Below are 27,409 nucleotides of genomic sequence, written 5' to 3' on the forward strand. Positions count from 1 at the left end.
AAAAACTTCACTATTTTTAATTTTTTAAAAAGTTAAGAAATACCTCAACGGTACTAGGTTTCAAAGATGTTCCTGAACTTTTCGAGATGACATTAAAATGTTTGTAGATAATTTATGAAGTGTAAATAGACAATTTTCATCCCTATATTAACGGTAAGAAATTTTAATTTTTTTTTTTATAAAAGTAAAAGACATTAAATGTTAATTTTAAAATTTTATGGTATTTTAAAATATAATAGATGTATTTTTTAAGTTTTGAAAAAAAAAAAATTCTATTTTATGAAATACTATTAAAAGTGTACAAAATTATAATTTTTATTAATGGAGTATCTTCAAATTATAATTTTAAAAAGAGTAAAACGCGTGTTATCCACTCGCCGGGTGGGGAAGGGGAAAAGAATACGGTCGGATGAAACCGACCCGACCCAGCTCGACCCGGTAATCTGCTGGGTTCACATAATTACATAATGTGAATTGAAGTGTGAGTTAAAATCTTAGCGATGCGCTTTCAGGTGTGATCGCATTTCCCTCTTTCTGATCATCAACATTGAGTTTTCAATCGGAGAACTGAATCGACAATTCAAGTTTTATTCCCAAAGATGTCTTCTGGGTTGAGTTCATTATCATCCAGTGATGAACTCGACAATTTCAACCCTAGAACATCACCCACTACGCCACCTAAACCTCTCGAAGAAGAATTGGCGTCTTTAGCATTGACTTTACCACGTCCTGAGCTGCTTTCCGACCAGGAGGATGTCAATGTCGTCTCAGATGGATCCGCGGCCGATGGCTTTGGGTTTGGAATTCAACGGAGTGATGAGGAATCAAGGGTCGGCGTAGTTTGTGAAGAGAATGTTGTGGGGAACTCGGCGGCGGCGGTGGTTGAGGGAGCGACCGGAAATTCGGTGCGGGAGGGTATTGATGGGACGGGGGTTGTGTGGGGGAGGACTAATTCGGAGATTGAGGTGGATAGACCGGTCAGTCCTAGCAGTAGTGGGTATGCAGGTGAAAGGGGAAGCAGCGGTGCTAGTAGCGGGAGGTCGGAGATGGATGGAATTGCTGATGACGAGATACAGGAACTGAATGATGATGCTTCTGTTGGTGATAATTCGAATTCTGTACACTCTTGGGTTCCTGGAAAGCGGCATGGTGATGAGGTACTGTTATTTGGCAACCCTTGATGACTGTTTGATTGGAGGATTTTGAACTCCATGCGTCTCATTATCTATAGGGTAGATCATGAATGAATATTGATGTTTGGGACTTGCTTGGTAACTGTTTCCAAGATATTTGTTCATAAATGCCGTGGAATCTTGTTCCGAGGACACTTATCTTTTCTTGTTTTCTCTTTAGAATGTTTCAAAATTAAAAGAGAAAGATCTGTCTTTCCTATTCGTTTTAATATGCATAATAACATAAATCATTAAGTAATTTGATCATGGTTCTTAAAAGATGTTTTAAATCAGGAATTCACGGAAGGCAATCTCGTTGGGTTCTCACGTTAGATAGGACATTGTCTCTGGATCCTGTGAGGAGGGTGGGTTGGGTTCAAGTAAATTTGAGGCATAGAAATTTGGCTTTGCTTGCTAAATGGCTATTATGGTTCCTTCTAGAGTTGAATGCTTTCCGGTGCAAGGTTATAGTGAGAAAATATGGGTGATATCTTTTTGGGTGGGTCTTGGATTGTGTGGTAAAGGCACCTTGAGGAACTTGCTGAAAGAAATCTCTTTGGGTCTCTCTTGTTTTTTCATGTTTAGGAAATTTTCTATCGAGGATGGTCACTCGTTCAATTTGTGGAAGACCATTGTTAGGATGATGGTTCCTATATGGAGATTCCACTTTGTACAACTTTGATTTTAGGAGATCGGTCCTTGAATGTGAAAGTTTTGGTATATCTTCATTGATTATCTTCTTCATGGGTTAGGCCATTGCCTAGGTTAAGGAATACGTTTGTATGGAACTTTGGCCCTTGGGGTGTGTTATCTTCTGGAGATAACTTTTGTCCTAGTCGAGTGCCCTTCACTACCATATGTTTTTTTTTTCTCTTCTCCTTTGCATTGAATGTATAAACCAAGTTAAAAGATTTGGAGGATTAACACGACTTTATCTAAGAGTCATCCTCACTAATATTAGTGAGGCTCTGAGTATTGAATTTTATGACAATGTGTTTAAAAAAGATGTGGATCACATACTGTGCAGTAGTCAGTGTGCAATTTTGATTTGTGATAAACTGAAGTGTTTCTGTCTTACAATAGGTCTTTTTTTGTTTGATGATGTGTTTCTTCATCTGCCATTTTAGGACAAGAGAAGAATACTTTGTCATGTTACTTTTGTTTGGACTAATTTGTGGATCATTTAACTTAAGAGAAACAAGAAGATCTTTAGAAGGGTTGAGGGATCTTTGGATAGGTGTTGTTCGGGATCATTTTGGTTATCTTTGTAGTCTCTGTTTTTCTTTTGTTGGCTGGCTCCCTTTCATTATGGGCTTCCTTTGTTCTGCTGTCTTTGTTCTTTTATTCATTTCAGTGAGGGTTTGTTTTCTCATATTGTGGTATGCTAGTCTCTTTGCAATCTCGTGGGGCATTGAGCTTGAGAAAAATAATAGAAATTTTAAAGAGGTAAAGGAGGTTTGGGAGGTCGTTAGGTTCAATGCCTCCTCGTGGACGTTGATCACTAGTTTTTTTTTGTTTTTTTTTGTTTTTTTTTTTGTTTTGGTAATTACGACTATGAGCTTGGTTTTTTTCTTTTAGATTGGAGTCATTTTCTGAAATTGGGCCAAACTCCTTTTTGTGGAGCTTATTTGATTTTATTCATTTATTATTTGTATGCCTTGTATCTTTCATTTCTCTCCATGAAAGCACAATTTCTTACCAAAAGAATAAAGACCTAACTGATAATTACAAAAGTTCTTAGCCATTAAGGTCCAAACTGAGGTATTAAACTTAATGACCTCCCACAACTCCTCCACAAATCTCTCAATGAGGCCTACTGATAATTTATCTCCTTTTTTGGTTTGATTTCTAAGAAGCAAGAGTAGAAGATATAAGCTAGAATTCTCGTGTATAAGCTGATAAAGCTTTAAGCATCTGTTGTGAAAGATGTAGGATAACTTTGAAGAGGCTATGGCAACAAGCAGGCAAAGAAAAAATCAGAATGGGGCATTTCCTCCATGTCCTTTCTACACATAACGCACCAGTTAGGGGCTAGAGAGAGAGAGAGAGCATTCTCTTCTGCAATCTATAGCAACGTTTTTTTTATAATCTGAATCCATGCTTTCACTGAGAGAAAAGAAAAAAAAAAAGTACAAGGACGTACTAAAAAATATCAGCCTACTAAAAGGAGCTCCAAAACAAAAAATATGACTCCAATTCAGAAAAATTAAATCTAGTTGATAATTATAGGGGGAAAAGAACTGAGAGATCGAAGACCATAGTGAGCCATTAAAACTCATGGTATACTCCACACCTCAATCTCAAATCTCTCAACCCTCACAAAAATACAAGCTTGCCAAAGGACAATTCCTTTATCCTAAAAGGAAGGATTCAAGAGTTTCCTCAATCAAAGAGCCACAATGTCTGTTATGAACCCAACAAACCCCAAAGGAAGCTCAACAATGCTCCCAAATTGAGATGAAAAATTGAAAATCTCCTAAAATATGATCCAAGTCATCCGCCCCTCAATGACAAAGGAAGCATCAATGTGGACTCAACTCAAAGGATGTTAACTTTCCCATGAAGAATCTACTCTACAAAAAACTTGACCTTCTTGGAAATCTTAACCTTTCAAATAGAGAAGAAAGCTAAGGCTTCAAGAGGAGGAGAAGTGACACAAAGAAAAGGGAAAAAAAGAACTAGAAGAAAGCCCCATGAAAGACTGGGAATCAACCAACGAGTATACATCCTCCCTTGACTCACAAAAGAGTCCCCAATTAGTGAAAGATGGGTAGCCATGTTGACAGCTTCTATATGCCAGTAGATGGCTAAAAACACAAAGAGACCAAAGAAAAAAGATGAAGGAAAATCTAAAAAGAGTAGGACAAAGACTACGGAACACAACCTCTTAGTGGACAGGTGATATAGCTGAGGAAACACAGAGCAAAGTGGCTTGTCTACACCAATCTTCCCAAAAGTAAACCTTCAAGCCATCCCCAATAGTATTTTATAAATGGAGAGAGGAGGGGGAAAATGTGACGACATAGGACTCTAGAGGTACTTAGAGGAACCTCCCACTGACTACATCACACTCAAAAGGGTGTGAACAATACCTACTCACAATTGCCTTGTCCAAAAGAGCCTTGTTCTGACATCTTGGATTCCTATTACCCAAACCCCCGAGTTTCAAAGGCCTTGAGACCACCTCCCACCCAACAAAATGCGAACCTCCCCCACATGTACGCGTTCCCAAAGAAAATCTTTCATGGCCTTCTCCAATTTAAGAAGAGGAGAATGTATAGGCTCCCTGGGAGGGAGTAAGGGCACAAAGGATATGGAAAAAGAGTTGCAAGAGAAACTCTTTGAAGGCTTTGAAACCCTTCTCCCATGACGAATCACTTGGTCAAAAATAGTTGAAAGGAAATGTACTACCTCATCTGCATCTTGGTTAGTGAAGGGGCACAAAAATCCATTGGTTAGTGAAGGGGTAGCAAAAACCCAGAGAAAGCAAGGAATAAATATCAAAAGAGGGCAAAACAGTGACTATTCAAACCATGTGACTATTTGCATCCTCGGACAAATATGTGGAAATAAGTCACTCAGGGGTCTCTCCCTTGTTGAAAAATCTTCCCAAGAATGAGTATTCACACCATCCCCAATAGAACATTTAACAAATTGAAAGGACAGGAAAACTCAAAGCAATAGTAGACCAGAGGTTTTTGTCAGAACCCTTTCGTCTGCTACCTGAAACTCAATCAAAAGGGTGAGGTCCATACATACAATAATCTTCCACTACGAGGCACTCTACCCCTTGAAAAATGCCACAACCACTTTGGTGAAAGAGCCTCATTACGTAATTATGAACTTTAAACTTTAAACTTTAAATCCCAACCGGTTGCCCAACATTGAAAAGGAGAATGTTTGAGTTTGCTACCCTGTAGAGTCTTGGAAACAAAATCAGACTTGAGAGTGCTATTTCCAATCTAACGATCATCCCAAAACAGATTTTTTCTTCTTGAGATTATTATTTCCAATCCAATGATCATGGGAAAACATACATCAGAATGCTGTTTGCAAATCAGGCCCAGCCCCTTCTAATTCTCACTCAGTTAGGTTTCTTCATTAATCATTTGAGGAGGGTTCAACTTCTCATCCCCCCACATCTGGTTAGCCCAGTCTAGGTAAAGATCCTGGTGAATAATATGGGGGAAATCCTCATTCTCTTGTACTAAGGTTCTACTATTGTCCTAAATAGTAACATCCCCAACGAGTACGTACCATCCAACCCAACCTGTTTGAATGTAACTTGAAGCACTTGAATTTCAAGTCATTATGAGTTTGCTAGCGTTGTTGAATTTACTATATGTAGCATGGAGCAATGTTTTGTTTATAGGTAAGCCCTGCCATCAGTAGTTATGATGAAAATACAGACTTTAAACATATAGCTCCTTTCTGTTATGTTTTTTTAGTTGCCAAGAAAAACTGCTCATCACTTTTGCTTCATTGTGGTGGCTGACCTTACAAACATTGATAACTAGCACTACACCTTCCCTGATCAGTTAATTCTTAAAGTTCAGGATGATGCTTCCATATCATGGAGAAAAAGGAAGAAGCATTTCTTTGTTCTGAGCCATTCTGGAAAGCCTATTTATTCCAGGTTTGTTCTTTTGCTGCATTCTAGTATAATAAACAGTTTTACATGTTTAAATTTTAAAGCACTAAAATTTTCAACCTTCTACTGGGAGCTTATTTAAACGTAGTTAATGACATTCAGATATGGAGACGAGCACAAGCTAGCAGGATTTTCAGCCAGCTTGCAGGCAATCATTTCCTTTGTGGAGGATGGGTAAGTCGCTGGACTTTGCTATGTTATCTACGAGTTTTAATATTTTTAAGCATTATGATATTCAAAATCTCAGGTAATGTTCCTGAATCACTGCTGCACAGTTCTGATTAATTAATTGCTTTTCAGGGGTGATCGTGTCAAATGGGTTAGAGCTGGAAAACACCTGGTCTGTTTTTTTATTATTTATTTTATTATATATATATATATATATATATATATATTATTTATTTATTTATGTGTGTGTCTCATTGTTACTTCCAATGTTGGTTATTGAGCTGAGTATTCTTTGAACTTTAGGTGATTTAGGGGAATGAGAATGGATCTTTGCCATGTCCCTTCTTGCTGTTCACTTCATTAAGGCCCAAGGGAATGAACTGATAGAGTGGGACCCAACTTAAATATTGAGAATAATTCTGGAATGTCATTCATTTACAAAAAGAAAAGGGGATAAATTCCATTCCCATCCTCATTCTTGGGTCCCTTACTCCCACTAAATTGTTCATTTATTTCTTTTCTTTCTACTTGTTTTGGTTTTCACATCAGTTTGAATTTGAGTCTCATTTTATGAACCGGTATACAAAATCAATGACATCCTCCTCCTTCCAATTTCTATTCCGTAACTTTTAGAAGTTCAGCTCCCATTCCACAATTTTTCTTTTGAGTCAATACTGTTTCCATTTCACTTTGATTCTTATTCTCATTAAGTAGATGGGTCTTTAGTTCTCTTTGTTGACTCACAAATATTCAAGCAACTCTCACTAATCTCCTAATGTACTGTATTTCTATATTTTCTAAGCCTACAAACGTAATCTAAATCATCAAGAAGGTATATAGACATTTTCTCTCCGAAGGAGCCAATGTGCCAGACGACACTCATCTTGTTAATTATAGCAAATTTCAATAATTCCCTCTCTCAGTGCCAAGTGCCAAGTGGATCGGAGAATAGAGAGCATTAAACAAAGATATTGAGCTCTTCTAGCAAAAATTCATATGAAAAATTGTTGAAAAAAATGAATGGATATCCCTCACAATGGGTGTGGATATAAACGTATGGGTGTGTTGATTTCTTCTTGAGTAGGGAAGGTGTGTGTGCACATTGTCACAGTCGTACTTCTTCAACTGTGCGGTGTCTTGATCTTGACACGCTCATGATAAGCCTTAAGGGTAACTCAAGTCCCATATTCATTTTTTGCTTTGCGGCTTTGTTGGACCTTGGGTGAAATTTGTCTTCGCCAACCAAACATTACTTGTGCGGAATCCAAGTTTGTTTGGCCACACACGCCGTTTGTTCGTGCATGTTCAATCGTCTACTAACCAACAACGTCGCATACACGCCCATGCATCGTGATGTCATCCCATGTCTCGGGACAGCTCGACCATCTTGACTTGCTTGGACACATCCGTTGGGAATTGACCCATGTGTTGATCATCTCATCAGGACATCCTAAACATCCATCCACCCGGGTTCTTATCGAGCATTAGACTCTCCTGTGTCCATGCTAGACCATTTACGGCATCCATTTTGGATAGCGGGTGCATAATCCAGCCACTGACACACGAGCTAGGCCGCAATACCGGCACACCCGTGCCGAGGCACTCGTCTCAAAATGCTCGCCCTCACTGTGACATACACATGTGCCACAGGGTAGCTCGCTTAGGCCACAGGGCCTAGGGGTGGTGGAGAGCTGACACCATGTCTCCCCCTATAGTACATTTTGAGACATTTCCAATTCTTCTTGAGTAGACATCATTTTGGCGAGTAGACATAGCCTCGTGCATGGTCCGTCGAGTATCCAATTGACACCGAATTTAGTGAGTTTTCATCTTTCATATCGACGAACTTATTCCTGGGCTGTATGTCGAAATTCATATCGAAACCCCAACTTCTGAGGTTATGGCCCGGGGCCCTACCCAGCCCTCTTCAAGCTCGTCTTCGACATTCATGTCGCCTCGTTCTCTCAAACTTTGCGTATGCCTCGACTGGCTTCAATGCACACTCTTGGTGTGTTGGATGATGCACCGTTCTCCTCGGTCGCATCATGGAACTTCTCAATCTTGGCTCTCATGTGGCCGGATGGGCGCCACTTGAGGTCACCCCTTGTCTTTCTTGACGTATGGGGGTCACAACCTACTTTCTCGTAGCGGGGTTGTGACACGCGATATACAAAAATGTTTTTCTCACTGGTTGAAGTGGCTACTTTTACTTGCTGATTTCAACCTGAGTAATTTATGTGTGTGCAAAATTTGTAGTTTCATCCGATCTTTGAAATTATCTGTACGCAAATGTTATAACTTCACTTTCAAATGGTTATCTGTGTTTGTTAAATTTTCTTCTGGAGCTTATGATACTAGTGTACTGAAACTAGAAACTGGAGAGACAGATCCTGTTCTTTTTGCTTTCAACTTTCATATTTTTCTTCTGCAATATAAATAAAAAATGTTTATCATTTCCCCATCTTCAGGTGGTCTTCCTTGTGAAGGGTCCAATTTACTTGGTTTGCATCAGCTGCACAGAAGAGCCTTATGAATCATTAAGAGGCCAGTTGGAACTTATATATGGTCAGGTAACCTTGGTTCTGCATGTAACCCATTGAAATATTTCTTCTTGTCTTTAGTCTCTAGCATTCCTAAATGAATTGGCTTGTTTGTGCAATCGAGTGATCATCTTTCTTATTGTTTTCTTAAATTCTTATGAATGAAATATTTGTTTCTATCATGGTTTCTTCACGTATTTAATATATTGTCATATGTGCATGCAGATGATACTTATTCTAACAAAGTCTGTAAATAGATGTTTTGAGAGAAATCCCAAGTTTGATATGACTTCTCTTCTTGGAGGAACCGATGTTGTCTTCTCCTCTCTCATCCATTCATTTGGTTGGTTAGTTTCAGCGCTCTTAACCTACCTATATTTTTTTCTGGATGAGAAACACCAGCCTGTTCTTTTTCTCCGTGTAAATTGCTTGTGCTCGTTCTTGAACTGTTATTCTGCTTATGCAAAAATTTGGCACCACCCAGGCAACTCCAGTGTTATAAGACCTCTATTAACTAATGATTTTGAATAGAAAAATTCATCATCAAATTTTTGTTAACTTGATATTGCAGTTTATTCGATAATACTTGTATATGGATCTTACGAGCATCTATTTCTGGATTGTTCTTTTCTATTACACATAACCTAGCAACTGTTCCCTTTTTTATGTTTTATTTCAATTTTCAGTTAATGTATAGTCTAATTCCTTTTTTTTTTTTTTTTGGTATAAAATGTATGTTCAACTTTTCTTTATGATGGAGTGTGGGTGGGTGTACTTTTGGTATCATGTTCAGTGAAGGGCAATGGAATTTCATTTTTAAATTTATGATTTTGTTTTCCTTAGTTCTAATTGATTGGTCCAACTTCAGGAACCCTGCTACTTTTCTTCATGCATACACTTGTCTTCCTCTCGCTTATGGTACAAGACAAGCTGCAGGTGCGATATTACAAGATGTTGCTGATTCTGGCATTCTTTTTGCAATTTTAATGTGCAAACATAAGGTGAACTTTCATCTTCTTGGCCCCCTTCCTGTCCCTTAGTTCAGCGTATCATGTTCTCCATAGAATATATAAGAATTGAATCTAGATTGCAGGTTATCAGTCTTGTTGGTGCTCAAAAGGCTTCTCTTCATCCCGATGATATGTTACTACTTGCCAACTTTGTGATGTCATCAGAGTCCTTTAGGTTAGTTTCAAATTTTAGGTTATATTATTCTGCTTCATGTAGAACAACCAAATTTTGCATTTGACATGAGCTCAATAAATGAACTTTGGCACAGCTGTAGGAAGTCTACTGATTTTCTTATTTTCTGGAACAATGTTCAGTTCACTGCTTCTTGGTGGTGGTTTCACACTTCGAGCAATTCTTTTGTAACTAGCTCTTGGTGGTGGTTTCGGGATTAGAAGGTGTTTTTGTATTAGCTTCTGTTTTGGGAGGGGGAGCCATCTTCTTTCGGGCCTTATTTTCTTTTTGTTCAATACATCCTTTCAGGTTTCTTATAAGAAGAAAAGGGGAAAAAAAAGGGAAAAAAAAAAAAAAAAACTTTTTCACAAATGAAGCTGTAATAGTTAATGTTCTATCCTTATTAGATTGCTGCCTTTGCATACCATTGCTACTTCATGTGGGAGATTGTATAATTGTTTCTTATACGTATGTGTGCTTTACATGCTTATATCTATGTATGTGAATGCACATGCACATATGCTCATAATAGTTAAATCACGATTGTAGTTTCCTGATTTCTTATAGAAGCCCTAAGCTGTTTTCATTACTATGAGATATTCCTTTGATTTAAGAGGCAACGTCATTGTCTTTATGAAATTCAAACAGGTTTCTTCATCATCTTCTATTGTCTGTTTTGTGTTTTACCTTTCATTCCCATGTCTTTTCAGATTCACTCTTTTATAACTTCACATTAGGCTCTTCTGATGAATGAGCTGTGGGTACTTTAGATATCTTTGATTTGGTTGATGTGGATTATCTTAAATTGACGTCTTATCAATACTCAAGTGGTTAATTTTTCATTTTATCTTTTAACCCTTTTAATGCAGGACATCCGAGTCTTTCTCTCCAATATGCCTTCCAAGATACAATCCTATGGCATTTTTGTATGCATATGTTCATTATTTTGATGTGAGTGAGACTGTTCCTTTAAATTTTATTAGGTAAAATACTCATTTAGTCTAGGATTCAATTTAGTCTCTATGTGGTTCCTTGGTTTTCATGGCTAACACTTTTATTCTTTGAAATCTATAATTAGTTTCTATTTTGTCCTCGAGGTATTGACATGAAATTAGGCTGATAGGAGGAAAATATGTTGCCGTGTAAGTTTTGTGATGTAAGTGTGGTGGTCCTTTATAACTAAGTTAACGATGGAGCAGACGGCATATCTAGACTAGAGAGTAAATAGGAATCTCTCCTGTGGATGAGAAGCAGATTCTGGCTGTAGTGAGTATGAGGTAGGGAGAGAGGAACTCTCAACTTCTCCTAGGCTTGTACTTCTTTGAAACTTTTTGAATGAAGTGGACTCTAGACTCAAGACTTAATGACTTTAAGATTTTCTGTTTTGTTTCAACGTAGTATCAGAGATCTTAATTGCAAAACTCCTACCTTGTTTTCTTCACCCTCATTTAATATTAATAGTCTAAATGTTAAGAGTCCAATTCTTTTCCATTGTAAACTGCTGCCATTAGTAAGAATGGAAGTATTGTGATTTTCTTTATCGGCTGAACTCTTGTAATTTAATAGGTTTATAGTGTGGGTATAAATAACTGTGATGTTGTATATATTATCCTTACTGTATATTGACGGAATAAATGTCTTGTGGCAGGCTAACACTTACTTTATGCTCCTTACAACTAATTCAGATTCCTTCTATCACTTAAAGGAATGCAGGTGAATAGATGTCATATGTCAGTACTTCAGAGTGTATTTTGGCTGTCAACTAAGGCAAAAAAATGGAATATGTTTTTACTATCCATAATGTTTGTTTTCCTTACACTGAATATCCTGTCCGGCCAACCCACCTGACATACTTTTAAAAATTCAGGTCGGCTACATAAATTGCATTTAAGTTTGACCAAATTACTTTCTTTCTATCAAGAATTTTTTTTCCTGACCCTCTTTATCATGTATTTTAGAAGGATGATGCACTATATAAAATGTCATGATTAAAATGCATATTGGAGCAACATAAGATGACTTTGAAAATTTTGTCAAGAGTTAGGCTGATCACAACCTCATTATGCCTTTATGATTATTTCAACCTCAAGCCAACTACACAAAGCAGTTTTTCTTGTTATTGTAAGACGTTTGTTGGGTGCTTATTCAATGATTGATAGTTGATACTTTTTTTTCTTTGCATGTTCTGGTTGACACTTCAGGATTCGGATTGAGACTGTCCTTTTGAAGTCAAATGTTCTTAGTGAAGTTCAGAGATCTATGTTAGATGGTGGGATGCATGTTGAAGATGTGCCTGTTGATTCTTTGCCTCGCTATAGAACCATATCTCCTCATTTGGGCCAACAAAGAGTTCCATCAGAATTTACTGAAAGATTCAAGGAATCTTCTGCTGGGATGGGTGGTCCTGGTGGACTCTGGCATTTCATTTACCGCAGTATATATCTGGATCAGTACGTTGCTTCTGAATTTTCATCTCCAATTAGCAGTCGTCAACAACAGAAGAGGTATTTGTGGCAAATTTCTAATCCCATACAATAACTTTTAGATGGCTTTTCCTTCTTATTAATCATGCATTTTGAGATTGTAAATTTTATTTCCTTACATATTTGTTTTGATTTATTTATCATTGCAGACTGTACAGAGCATACCAAAATATTTATGATTCTATGCATGATAAAGAAATTGGCCCTCACAAAACCCAGTTTAGAAGAGATGAAAACTATGGTACGTTTTTTGTTTTCCCTTGACATTTCCAATTGGATTAATACAATCATTTAATGAGTTTTCATAATTATACTGCCTTTCACTCTTGATGGTAAGGTTTTTTCTTTTTTCTTATTGTCTTTTCATCCAAATTCACAACTTTATTGGCCATATCTGTTCTTTATTCATTATATTTCTTTTTATCAGTATCAGACGTTTTCCTTTGACTTTAGTTTCTCTTATATATATTTTTTTCCGATTATCCATCACAATCAATTTCTGCTCTACTACATCTATTTTATCCCTTTGGACTTTGTCTATTCTATATCACCAATCCACCACCCTGCTAAGGAGTTTGATTTTTGTTGGAGTTTTTTCATTCCAGAGCCTTAATCAAAGTATGCCCCACGTTCAACATATTATTGTGTGGCATAAACATCTGAACATAATTTTTTACAATAAGAACCAATACCTTCTAATTTGCAGAATCTTGTATAGTATGCTTAGGTTTGAATTATGCAAGAGGAGAGAATCTGTTTCAGCTGCATTAAACTCATTATCTGCTTAGATATAAAGATGCATGAACATATAGACAGTCAAGTCTTAATGTTGGTTTTTATTGGCAGTTCTACTCTGCTGGGTCACCCAAGATTTTGAGCTTTATGCAGCATTTGATCCATTGGCTGATAAGGTATTTCTTTTTGTCAGATTTATGAGTATTCTGGTTGGCTAAAAAATTATTTGTATGAAGGCATAGTGACCATATTCTTGCATGTTGGTCTTCCATGATTGTTGATATGGTGAATTTTAATTCTATTCTTTTTTTTTTTACAAGAAAAACACTTTTTGTTGATGCTTGAAAAGTTACACACTTGAAACTTCTAGCTAAACAATATGAACTCTAGCTATTAGAACCTCAACTCTTCAATACATGAACGGTTTATTGGATTTAACTCCTAATGTTAAAAACAAGAGCTTGGACATGATTTAGATGCACGAAGTTTGTGGAGGAATAGTTTCTCGTACTCATAATTTGAAATGAAGGAACGTAAGAATCTTGAAAGATAGTCTCCAAAACCTTATGAGTTATTTGGAGGATGACGATTCATGTATCGTAGCTAGTTGGCTTTTCTGCTTGTAGAGATTCTAGTTTGAGTGGTCTCTCTTACGGATCCACCTTTATGCGTTTTCTTGTGGTCAATTCTGATTTCATCCTCTCCTTTGAAAACAAATAAAAAGAAAAGGAAATTTTTTTATCGTTTACTTAAATTTGATACATGTCTTTCACGGTGCTATCCATGTTCAACATTAGAGATTTGGATAAGAAAGTTATCATTATCATCTTTATCGTTTGTTTTCATTATCATCTTTACCGTTTGTTTTGCATACTTATTGATGGCAACATCAAGTCTTTCCATGCTGATTTCTTGTGCCTACACTCATTTTTTTTAAAATAACAAATGAAACATGTAAACGATACTTTTCATTAAATAAATGAGAAGATACTAATGCTCTTTTTTTTTTTTTTGATAAGATACAAGTTCCTTGCTAAAAAATTCTGCATGGAAGGGAAATAAATAAAATTACAATGGAAATAGAAAGCGTCCCAATTTAAGCATTATCTTGTAAAGAAAAATCAACAGAAGACTTGGGAAGAGAACACCATGAGGCCTTTAATCTCGTGGACTTAAAAGATCTGACCATTTAAGTTGCTTGCTTTCGAGATTCTCTGATTTCTTTCCAACCATAATTCCACTTATAGAGTTTTCAGTGCATCAAACCATATGAATCTATGCTTATTGACTTCAAAAAATTGCATTAATCCATGGTAAGTTTGGTTTTGGCGCCAAAGAAATCCCGACTAGCAGTTGAAGAACGTTTTCCATTGTTATCCTTGGAAACAACAAAAAACAACCAATGCTACACTCCTATTTGTGCTAATCTGATTATGACCGTGCTTGTATTGGGAGGATAGAGATCTGTTACAGAAGGTTTACTGAATCCTCCTCCATAATAAAGGAAGTTTTGGCAAGCTAGTTGTTTGTGCTCTAGATGGATTGTTTAGGGTAGAAGTAATCAAATTAGAGTTTGGAGCCTCTTCCATGGTTTTCTACTCTTCCTTTCTTTTTCTTCCTTTTTTTTTCCCTTCTTTATCACTGTTCACTGGAACACATCCTCGTAAATATTTATTTTTTCCCCCTATGTTCCGATTTTGTGTCTGTGTGTGCCTGTGGCCTTGTTGTTATGTTTCCTTGGTAATGTGAATTACATTCCCTTTGGGGGAAACGAAAGCTTTTCTGATTGTAGAACATATGATTCCGCAGGCTATGGCGATAAAGATCTGCAATCGAGTTTGTCAATGGATTAAGGATGTTGAAAATGAAGTTTTTCTTCTGGGTGCGAGCCCGTTTTCATGGTAACACTCCATGTAGTATAATTTTTGTGTATTCATGTTTATACACATCCACGGTTTTGTATTTTATTTATTGTAGACTGTAGGCTAGCTCATAAAACCTGTATTCAATTTAACTCCATCTACTGGAAAACTAGGTACATTATATTAGTGAGAATCTATGAAATGAAGATCTATTTTTTATAACTGTTGCAGTAGGCAGGTTAGCTCTTATGAATTAGGCTTTGAATAATAACAATTCCTTTGATAGTTGATGTGGCTTATGATCTGGTTATGTGATGTTCACAAGCGTATTAATCATTTATGTATCTTTTCAGAAAGTTCTGTTAGGTGATGGGATTGAGTAATAGAGAACAATATAACCAACAGGATTTTCCTACGTTCTCTGGTGGTCTGTTTACTGTACTATAGGGCTAATCCAAAGTCAACCTTATAGTAGTCGTAGTACCTTCTAACATTTTGCCTTCATGCTTCTAGACCTGATTTGATCTCTGTAGTTTGCGTCTTGCTCAATTTGGCTCTAAGTCTCCTTGGTAAAACTTCCTTCCACCAAGTGGAGGAAGAGTCCTGGTTTTTCCTGAAAGTCTTCCGTTGTCGCTACCCTACCCTACCCTCCTACCCTGGACTCAGAATTCCATTTTATACTAAAGCTCGGGCTATGAGAAGTCCTGGTTCAAGAGAATGGCATAGAAACCCAATTCCTTTTGAATAGGTAAGTCAATCTTCGTCGAAGCTAACATCATCTGTATCACGAGCTGGGATCAAATGGAATAAAATAAAGCTAGGAAGGCTAAGACAGAGAAGGTAGCCAACCGAAAGAGCTTTTGAAGATCCGAATAGAGAGAGGTAATAAGTTTGAAGTGGCAAGTAGATCAAACTAAAGGGATCAAATACCAATTGGGGCCATAAATGGTTGAGGAGATTTAACAGTAGAGCATCAAAGAAAAGATGATTTAACCTCCAATTTGGAAGGGAGGGTTTCAATAGTACAGGGAGAATCGAGTCAGAAATCATGAACACAAAATCCCATCTGTGATTGCATCACTTAAATGTAAGAGCTTATGTCCCACAAGTGAGTAAATGCACAACTCCCTCCCTCCCTCCCTCCCTCTCTATGGCTCTGAATTTCAGAGTTTTTGAAGTTATTAGGAGATTGATTTGAGGTTTAAACTCATGTTTGAAGAGAAAAACAAAAGGCCATTCTACTGTTAGCTCTTTTTGTTGGTATTGGAAGTGAAGATTTCAGTGGGTCTTTGTCAACTTTTGCTGGTTTTGCGTTGCTTTTCAGCCTGCTAAAATGATCCCAATCCCCACCTTATATCTGCTTTTCTGAAAACCAGAGGTAAATTTAGAAGCTGAAAGGTCAAATCTTTGAATAATTAAGAAGCACTTTTCTTTTTCAAAATGAATCACCCTTGTTCTTCTTGTTCTTCTTGTTCTTCTTGTTCTTGAAGTGTTCATTTCAGTGCTTTAACCAATAAATTAAGGCACTCAAATTTCTTGTGTGATGGTAATTATGGTTCTGAAAAAGTGGGACAAGATAGAGTGGTACAGTGTGCAGTATGTTTATTATTATTATTATTATTATTATTATTATTATTATTATTATTATTTTTTGTTAAAATAAAAAGGTATGTGATATATCACTTTATTTGGTTGAAATTTCCCACTTCCTCTCTTTATTTTCATTTACTTATTTATTTATTTATTTTTATGTTTTCTCAAATCAATCAAGGTGTCTCCCACAAGTATTTAATGTTCCTATTGTTGAGGATTTTAATTTCTTTTTTTTTAAAAAAAAAAAAATTAGGGACTAAATTGACACAATTTCATAATGGTGCATTAGTGGTTTTAAAATATAAATTCGAATGGATTTACGCATCAAAGTTGAGAGTTTAAATATGATGCATGAGTAAAAAAAAGGTACATCAAAGTTGAGAGTTTAAATGTGATGCATGAGTAAAAAAAAGGTACATGTATGAACGGAAAATTAAATCCACTAAATCCTAATGAGAGTGATCCTAACTAAAAAAGATTTAAAAGAATTAAAAATTGCTATTTGTACCTATAGTGCATCTTTCTTTTTGGTGGCTAAATCATAGGAACTCTAAAGTTAAGCGTGTATCTTACTTGAAACAATTTTATGATTTCTTAGCATGTATATGAGTGAGGACAATCATATTGGTATGTGAACATAGTTTTCACTCTTAGAAGTGAGGAGTAAGTAAGTAGGAATGGGAATGTCGGGTTGATAGGTACCAACTCCATATTTCCATATTTCGAATTTTGATCCAATGTAAGTAAATATGGAATAAATAGATTAAAAATTAGTGACAAAACTTATTAATTAAAGTTAGTTAGTTTAATGATTTGGGGGAAAAGAATTAATGGGAGAGAGAAAAATTGGATTCCATTTTTATTAAAATATTGGTGTGGGGCCCACTCATAAAGAAGATAAGATAAATAATTGGAAAATGTTTTAAATAAATAAATAAATAAAATAAATAAATAAAATAAATAAATAAAGTATTATACTGTTTAGTGGTGAGGCCATGAAAGTCATTAATTTTGCCTCCCATCACTTTTCATTAATTGCTCTTTCTTCCCTTTTTTTTTTTTTTTTTTTTTTTTTTTTTTTTTTTAAATTCAACCCTAAACTCCCTGTATTTCTATTTTTAACCCAATTTCATTTTTGCTAATATACCCACTAATTTTAATACAAAATAGTAATTTCTATAAAAATAATAAGCTTGATCGAAGAAAAAAATTTAGCACGTATACGAATAATTCAGTGAATAAATAATAAATTTTTTGGGTTGGGTTGTTTCGGATGGTTGGAATCTATTATTCAAATTTTTGTTTTTAATAAAAATAAAATGTTAATAGGTAGAAAACATTTAATTATGATTTATAAATCAAATTAAATATATAAATAAATATACGTATATATGATTGGATTCATGGATTCATTTTTAAATAATCAAATTATACTGGTTTGGTTCAACCAATATATAGTTTAAAAATTTATCTTCCTAACATATTTTTAATTGTTCGGTTCAACCCTAATAAAAAAGTTGGAAGAATAAAAGAAGATGTTATTGTCACATGTCAAACTCTTTTATCTGTTTTCATGTTATTTTATTTTATTATAATATATATATATATATATATATATATATATATATATATATATATATTTAATGACCCTTCGACAAAATTATGTTTATTTTTTTGTGAGACACTACTTGCCTCAAAATGTACTATAAATGGGACCAATTAGTCATCAAACCTTCCCAACCAAGGGTTGTAATTTCTCGTGCCCACGTGTTTTTGATGGACATTCATAATATTTTCTTTCAAATTTTTTCAACCATTTTCCTCACTTATGTTTTATAAAACACTTTGTCTCAAAACATGACTTAAGACTCGACCATACGTTTGAATTGTTTGCAAAGTTTAATTTTGACATAGCTAACTTGTTCGATGGTTAGAATAAGTACTACACTGTCGCTATCATATTGCTAAAAAGAGTGCAACTGTGACAAGTGGTATTAGAGTTGTGTTAGCTTCTCGTCTTGTTAAAGGACCAAAATAATGCCGACTATATGGCAATTGGCTCAATTACAAGTCAACTGAATTTTTGAGATCGAAGATGAAATAATGTTCTTGAAAGAATCCTTGATACGGTCGCTTCCTAGAAGGTCGAGTAGCAGAACTAGATGAGAAAGCGAGTGGGATTCACGCGATGAGGGCCCACCTAGATGGGTTGGCAATTAAAAATTGATATTTATGGTTGATTCCCTAGAGAGAGAGAAAAAAAAAAAAAAAAAAAAAAAAGCTACATGACCAATTAGCTTAGAATGCGGAGGTTGCTTTGAGAGCTCTGTCGAACACATTGAGGTATGTCTTGTAGAGCTAGACATCTCGTAAAAGACCATGTTGGAACTTTTCAACGAGTTGACCAAAGGTTTAAGGGCAACGATAGATGCCATCAAAACAGAGATGGCTGAAATGAAGACCCAAGTGAACTTGGCCATGTGGGCGGTGGAAAATTAAACTTCGAGTCAAGCTCATGTCCGGCTTAACAAGTTGAAGATCCCGGAACCCAAAGTCTTCAAAGAGAACCAGATGCCAAAGAACTTAAGAATTTTATCATTAGCATTGAATAATACTTTAAAACAATAGAAACCTGTTCAGAAGAACTTAAAGTTACCCTAGCTAAGATGCATCTCATCGACCATGCAAAACTATGGTGGCATTCAAAGGTGAACGACATCCAAAATAGATTGTGCATCATGGGAAGACCTTAAGAAATATTTGAGGACTTTGGAACTAAGGCATGCCATAGGAATTAAGGACTGTCAAATAATTCTCTCTCGTTGATGCTGGATATCAGGGACATGTCATAGAAGGACAAAATATTCTGTTTTGTCAAGGAATTACACCCTTGGGTAAGAACAAAATTATACAAACAAAAGGTTCAAGATCTTATTGCTGCATTTTCCGCCGTTGAGAGACTCCTAAACTTTGGTGGTGAAGCGAACTTTCAAAACAAAAAAACTTCACCCTAAAATACCGAGCAGACCTTTCAAGCCCATGGATTACAGGAATGAGGCACAAGTAGACCTAAGGGAGGGGTGATAGGCCAAATGAGGAAACAGATAGACCGCCTCATATCATGAATGTCGGATCATCTCGAGGGTCTTACTCGCAAAGGAACAATCAATCTGATGCCTTTAAAGTGTCTTTTATGTAAAGGCTCCACATGCTTATCCATTGTCCTCAATAGACTTCAAACCTCAGTACAACGAAGGAATGACCCCGAAGTAGAACCAGCGATAGAGAACGATCACGACACTCCAAAAATGAGAGCACTGAAAGTTGATCCAAAGGAAGTGTTTAGGAATGGTTTGTTTTTGGTGGTGCTATGGTCAATTCTCGACTGAGTAAGAGTACCCTGGTGGATTTAGGTGCGACTCACAACTTCATCTCTGACCAAAAAGCCCACAAGTTGGAAATAAAGACAGAGGACTTCGAAAAAATTAAATCGGTTAATTTAGAGGCCTTACCTATCGCCAGTGTCTCCAAGAAAGCCTCCTTGGTTTGGTTAAGAGAAATGGATATGATTGTAGTTCGTAGTGCTCGTAATGAACTTCCTTCTTGAATAAAAAGTCATCCCAATGCTACCAGCGAAGTGTATTTTGATTATTGATTGCAACCCCACTGTAATCCTTGCAATCCCAATTGAAGAAAGGGCTCGCCTGAGAAAAGCCCATGTTTAAGGCCATATCGATGGTGGAAAAAGTAACCACCGCTAAACCTATCCCAAGCTAAATCTGAGATGTCCTACATAGTTATGCTGATATGATTTCAGATAGCTTATCGAAGGCATTACCCCCTCGAAGGGGCATAGAACACGAATTCGAGCTCCTACCTGGAGTCAAACCCCCAACAAAAAATGCATATCAAATGGTTCCACCAAAGCTAGCTGAACTAGGGAAACAATTAAACGAGTTGTTAGCTACCGGGTTCACCCATCCTACAAAGGCATCATATAGGCCTCTTTGTTATTTCAAAAAAGAAAGACCAGACATTATGTCTGTGCATTGAATACAAGACCCTAAACAAGGTGTCAGTACACAGCAAGTACCCATTGCCGATTATATCCTACCTATTTGACTAGCTCCATTGGGCCAAACACTTCACGAAACTTGATTTGATCGAGATACTACCAAATACGTATCGTGAGGGAGACGAACCCACAACAACTTGTGTAACAAGATATGAGGTTTTTGAGTTTCTAGTGATGACTTTTGGCTTAACAAACGCCCCCAGCTACATTCTATACCTTGATGAACCAGATTTTTCATGAATACCTAGACTAATTCATCGTGGTGTATCTCGAGATATCGTTGTATATAGTTCCACACTGGAGGAACACAAGGTACACCTCTGCCTAGTCTTTGAAAAGCTGAGGCAGAATTAGTTGTATGTGACAAAAGGGAGATGTGCTTTTGCCTAAAAGTGCGTCAATTTTTTTGGGCACGTCATCATGTGCGAGCAAATCAACATGGATAGTGACAAGATAAAGGCTATCAAGGATTGAAAAGAACCCACCTAACCGACTAATATGCGATCCTTCTTAAGATTGACCAATTACTGTACGCAGTTCGTCGAAGGGTTTTTTGAGTGAGCCACCACATTAACAGAATTGTTTAAGAAAGACCACCACTAGTGATGGTCAGACAAATTTTAGAAGTCATTCGAAGACAAGGCAATCATGACGAATGGTCCTATCCTTAGCTTGTTTTCAGTTTCAAAACCTTTTGAAATAGAGACAGATGGATTCGACCTTGTCTTAAGGGGGCGCTCTCATCCAGAAGGACCGCCCTGTTGCCTTTGACAATTGAAAACTCAATAGTGCAGAGAGGAGGCATACTATCTTATAGTCTGAAGACATTATCTGTTAGGATCTAACTTCTGGTGAGGACGGATAAGAATGCCATTTGCCACTTCTTTAACTAACCAAAATTAACGTTAGAGTAATCAAGCGGTCGACGCCTTGAATCGAAAGGACGAGCATGAGGTTCTGTGCATGTTAGCCCACATTCATTCCTATAAGATTGACGGCCCGATGTGTGATATCATATGAGGACAGTTAAAAAAGACCCTGCAACCAAAGCAGGTCGAAGAGGACCTTCGGTTGACAAAAGAAAATAGTTTGTTTGTCGTCAGAGCACGAGAATTACGAAGGAAATTTATCCACAGATGTCATTACCCTCTGGGTTGGTCACCCGAGGTGACAATGAGCATATATCTTAATGAAAAAAGAGTACTTTTGGCCAAATATGTGATATAACATGATATAGTATGCCAAGACGTTCCTCATTTGCCAACAAGATAAAGTTGAAAAGGTCAAGGTCTTGAGATTCCTCAAACCCTTTCCAGTACCCACAAGACCTTGAAAAAGTGTGTCACTGGACTTTATTACACACCTCCCAATGGTAGGAAAACATGAAGCCATCTTGATTATCATAGATCGATTCTCTAAGTATTCCACATTTGTATTCATATCCAAAATATGCTCGGCCTAATTGACAACCCAATTGTTCTTTAAGCATATTGTAAATTTGTGGGGCATTTCATTGAGTATCATCAGTGACAGAGACGGTAGGTTCGCTAAGGGAATAAGATTCAGATTACCTTGTTGATCGAATATCTCAAGGCATGAATTCTTGTTTGAGATTCGAATCACTCGACAAGCAAGATCGATCATGTCTAACTTGAATGATTCTTGTTGATCGAATATCTCAAGCCAAGAACACTTGTTTGAGATTCGAATCACCCCACAAGCAAGATTGATCATGTCGAGCTTGAATGATTCTATATGCAACCTAAACTACATAGAATTGCAAAGAAACTTAGTCAGTGGCTAAAGGAGAGCACAAATGCTTCTTTTACTGTATTTTTCCAAGTCCTGTTACAAAGATAACATACATGACATTATATAGCCTCAAAATGAAAACTCTTTACCTTGCTTGAAACTTTCCAAGAGTTGTAAATTTCATAGTTTATGACCATAATTAACTACTATATATACATTAGCCACTACGTAAATAAGCCTTAAAATACATTAAAGAAACACAACTCTAAATTACTTTAAACTGTGATCCATCCAAAAATTATAACAAAGAAGCTTCATTTTTCTTCAGTGTGACATGAATTGAAATATCTTTTGATAATTTCAACAACATTTTTCTTCATTTTTCTTCACATTTTCATTGAAGTATATTGTATGATTGATGTCTCTTGGTTCATATCATTAAGATATAATATTCCAAAGTTTACGAGAAAACTGATTCTTCGCAGAAGCAATAACCTAGGTTGGGGTAATCCAGACCATATCACGCCTTGCTTTCTTCACGAAATCTTTTCATCGTCATTCTTTCAAGCTAAAGAATGTATTTTGGAAGGATGAATTTGTGTAAATGCTCCCGAATTGCTCTCAGCTTCTTACCCACACTCTTATCCTGATCATGAGACATGCCTTAGTGCTTGCCTTAAGAACCTTAGTCCTTAAGTTATGATCATGAGTTATGAGTAGATAGCATGGTTGTATTCCGAGGACCTTGGTCTTGGGGTTCTAAATTCGTTCATGTCCAAAGATCTTAAGTTCATGAGCATAGTTTTGTTCTAAGGACCGTCCATGGTTATACACTTATATGATCCTAAATAGAGTGGATCTCATTGGGCTACCTACTTCCACGGTGTACACAATGTGTAGGTCCTATCCTAGCTCCATGTACTCATATAATCCCTCACTTTGGGCGGGTTCAAAGAGAGTAGGTTCCATTGGGTTATCCACTTCCACTCCATACACAAATGGATAAGTCCTAAAGTCCTAGTCTTAGCTCATTCACTTATATGATTCGTGCCCTTGTCCGTAAACCTACAAGTGTTCGGTATGAAACGGTAGGACATCTCAACTAGGTGATGACAAACATGAAAACAAGAAGCATGATATCCTACCAGAAAACATAGGTAGGATATATTGCAAGAACATGGGCGGAGTAAACTTGCAAGAAACATGGGCAAGGTGTCCTATAAGAAACATGGGCAGGTCATCCCACCTAGATGAGGTAAACATATGATCATGATGCACCACGTGTTTGGGAAGTCTAAGGTGACTTAGGGCATGAGGTTAGTCTGAGTAAAGTTATACCTAGCCGTCTTAGCGTCATGGTAGGCTTAGGGCTTGAGTTGTGCTTTTTGGGGACAAGCTCACTTGACTTGGTTCTTATCCTTAGAGCGTCATCTTAAGTCCTTATGTTCTAACTCTAAGGATTCTTTCTTTAACACTTGAGGCATAACTAAGTCTTAAATCATATCGTGTGAACCCTAATCCAACGTATGAGTTATAAGCCTACAATATTTTCATAATCATATGCATAATATCATCAATAAATATCTTGTAACATATCATATCATTTGAAGTTCATTAAGGCCTTAGAAACATCATAAAATCATGGCAGAGGTATTTTGGTTCTTTTCCACCTAATTTCGATATAGGTCCTAAACTTGCTCGAGTTTTCTTAAAACATTACATAATTCTTTGTATCCTTAAAAATAGGCCTCGTATATGATCTTAAGTCATTTTGGGTCCATTTAGATCATAAAATATCTTAAAAGACATATTAGGGGTATTATGGTCATTTTGTACCTCAATGTTGGTTTCGGTCCCCAACATGTCCCAGTTACTTTTCAATATTGGATAATAAATCTTAACCTTAAATATGTCTCAAATAAAACATTAAGTTCTTTGGAGTTCATCTAGACCTTGAAATAACTTACGGACATAGTAGGAGCATTTTGATCATTTTACCCTTATCCTTAGTTTAAGCCCTAAAGACGCTCCTATGTTCATCAAAATTTACATATGCCCTTATTATATCACAGGTATCAGAGTCCATTTAATAGGTTACTTTAAAGTATCATGATTCTCGATCAAAACGTCTGATTTTAGTACTTAACTCTTGTGTCATGGTTCATTTTCAAGCAATTCCTACTAGTAAAACTTAAGAAAAGTCTAAGATGGTTACTCACTTGTTCAATAACATTTAGGGTTACTTCAAGTGTCCAAATGCACCATCCCCGTCTATTTTAAGGATGGTTTGATTTGAGATGAGGTGGTCAGTTTAACTAAATTAGTAACGTCATCATTCTCAACCTCCAACAGAGTGAGATGACGAGTTTTATACCCTTGGAAACTAGCTTTTCGTCGGAGCTAACCTACGAAATTCTGCTCTCGGTTTGGGCATTTATCGTCCATATCATCTCTCAATTCCTTCACCAAAACTCTTCCACTCTAATCTTCAAGCTGGACAAATTTTTGTGTGTTTTAATTTTGATGTCAAAGGTCTCGATTTATTGGTTCAACTTCATGTGATTTTACCTCTTATTAGGTAGCTCGATATATACTTCCTCGGACCTTTACTTTTTCATGAAAAATATTCATCTCAAGGTTTAATCCAACGAGAATGACAATAGAGGATGAATTTGAAGTTCCTTCCAAATTCGGTAAGAACGTACCCGATTTTGATTTTCTCCAATTCCCTCGACCTAAAACTTAATGGTTTCATGGTCTTCTATGAAACGACACATAGAATAGGTTTGTTTGGATGAATTTAAATAGAATAGGTTTGTTTGGATGAATTTATGTAGAGAGCACGAATTAAAGATCCAAAAATTTAAAATTTGTGGGGATAATTTAATTTAGAAGGTGTAAGAACAAGTTTTAAAGCAAATGGTTGATTATAGGTCACGGAATTTCAGAAATTCGTGAGCCCCATATACATAAACTAATAGCTTATATCTCGAGTTTGGAGGGCTCTCAATGCTTGGTCCTTGTCCCAAAAGTTCGCCCAAGTCTCCTCATTTAACTAAATAGGATTGTCCAGTTCCTATAGAACCTATTACTGTGTGTTTAGATCACGAGAATTTGCAAATCTCTTTCTTTCTTTGTTTTTTACAATGCAAATAGGAGCGGTGGGTTAGTGTGAGTGGTTATGCACATTCAGAAATTCCTTTCACTGTTTGATATTCCCGAAAAAATGAAAATGTTTTTAGACCTTGGATTGGATATTGTATCGGCAAGAACGTTAGAACACAAAGAAGCTACCATATCCTATTTAAGTTGGGTCGGCTTTTTCCTGGGGTTCCATATTTTGAGATCGAATTATAACGATGTAACGATCCAGATCCACCGCCAGCAGGTATTGTCCTCTTTAGGCTTCCCCTCAAGGATTTAAAACGCGTATGCTAGGGGAAGGTTTCCACACTCTTATAGATGGTGTTTTGTTCTCCTCCCCAACCAATATAGGACAATATCTGCTAACGGTGGATCTGGGGCGTTACAAATGGTAACAGAGCCAGACATCGGAGGATGTGCCAGCCTTCTCGCTGTTCCTCAAGATGGGTAGACATGAGGCGGTGTACTAGTTAAGGACGCTGGCCCCAAAGGGGGTGAATTTGGTGGCGGTCCCACATCGATTGGAGAAAGGAACGAGTGCTAGTGAGGACATTGGGCCCCGGGAAGCCCAAAGAGAACAATATCCGCTAGCGATGAGCCTGGGTCGTTACATACAAACTTTTGGGGCATAAAGTTAAATATTTAAAATTAGAAGGATTGAAATGAAATATAAAGCAAAATTTGAAGATATGAATGGAAAGAGGGCATTTTGTAGGTTTGATATGTTTTCACCTTTTTATCTCCACTAGCTTTCAAAGTGGTTGCATCTTTTGATATCTTTGCAAATTTGGCCCTATAGCTTCAACCAAACCTTTTTATTTATTTATTTATTTATTTATTTATTATTAATTTACCATCTGACTTTAGAAAATGAAAATAAATAAATAAATAAATAAAATTAATATTGTTTTATTATCCAATTTGGACTAATATTTTTAAAAATTAAATTAAATTTTGGAAATTAAAAAAAAAAAAAAAGTTTCCAAAATATAGCTATAGTACTATGGAATCCTAATTTTACATAGCATGTTAACTTATTTTTATTAATAAAATATAAATTAAATTAATAAAAAATTTCCTAACTTTCAAAAAATTCAATAAATACTATGTAGTTTAGGTTGCAGGTAGAATCATTTAAGCTTGACATGATCAATCTTGCTTGTGGAGTGGTTCGAATCTCAAATAGATATTCGATCAACAAGGTAATCCGAATCTTACTCCCCTTGCAGTGAATCCTTATCATTTGGTATTAAAGCTTTCCCGTTGCTGTTATCTTATCAGAATTTATCAAAACAATATTAGACACGTTTGAAAATTCAGAGATCAAATAGACACAAAACTCAATATTCATAAAATGTAACTTAACCTTAATGATTCCAAATTTTTAAATTCTTTTTGTAACTTTAAAATTTAATTTTGTGTGTGAATTTTAAAAATTAAAAGATTAAATTTACAAAAAAATAAATAATATATATATATATATAGAAAACAATATTTATAAGCAAAATAACACACTAGACATTAAATTAAGGGCATTTTCGTCATTCACAAAAAATTAATGGGTCAAAATACATAAATAAAAAATAAATAAAATTATACGGAAAATGTATTTTTTTTTAGGCAAAAATATATTTATTATAAAAAAAATGTATTTATTATTGAAATTTTTTAAAGTAAATATATATTTTTTAGACAAAAAAAAAATTTATATAAATCTCTTAATAATCCCATTGTCTTTATTATGTGTATCTGTACAGTGTTAGTGAGGGCACGTGCTTAGTATATAAAATTAATGATTTATTCTTAATAAACAATTAATTACTAATTAATAAATTAAAATAATTTATCAAATCCATGCCAAATGCAGCCTTAACGTTCCAGTTGACTCCAAAATATAAGAACCATTAAATTATATAATATTATTCTAAATAAGACAAATTAAAAAAATAAGACTTTTATTTTTATTAAATAAATTTTATTTTTTTATTTTTTTTATTATTTTTTTTTTCCGCTAAGAAAATTATTGTTTCTCTCTCTTCCCTTTCTGTCTCA

General features: G+C 35.9%; 1 protein-coding gene across 1 annotated transcript; it reads left to right on the forward strand.

The window, feature by feature from the left end:
- Positions 1-491: 491 nt before the first annotated feature.
- LOC111783366 (SAND family protein) lies at positions 492-15,015 on the forward strand. Its single transcript, XM_023664294.2, has 14 exons — positions 492-1,157; positions 5,729-5,808; positions 5,926-5,997; positions 6,124-6,163; positions 8,460-8,561; positions 8,757-8,878; positions 9,400-9,532; positions 9,625-9,716; positions 10,583-10,664; positions 11,362-11,426; positions 11,915-12,217; positions 12,346-12,437; positions 13,043-13,107; positions 14,741-15,015. The coding sequence occupies exons 1-14, from the start codon at positions 600-602 to the stop codon at positions 14,834-14,836; spliced, it is 1,902 nt and encodes a 633-aa protein (XP_023520062.2). The 5' UTR covers positions 492-599; the 3' UTR covers positions 14,837-15,015.
- Positions 15,016-27,409: the final 12,394 nt, after the last annotated feature.

The sequence above is a fragment of the Cucurbita pepo genome, chromosome 20, assembly GCF_057944985.1.
Source record: "Cucurbita pepo subsp. pepo isolate OVF chromosome 20, ASM5794498v1, whole genome shotgun sequence".
Classification (NCBI taxonomy): domain Eukaryota; kingdom Viridiplantae; phylum Streptophyta; class Magnoliopsida; order Cucurbitales; family Cucurbitaceae; genus Cucurbita; species Cucurbita pepo.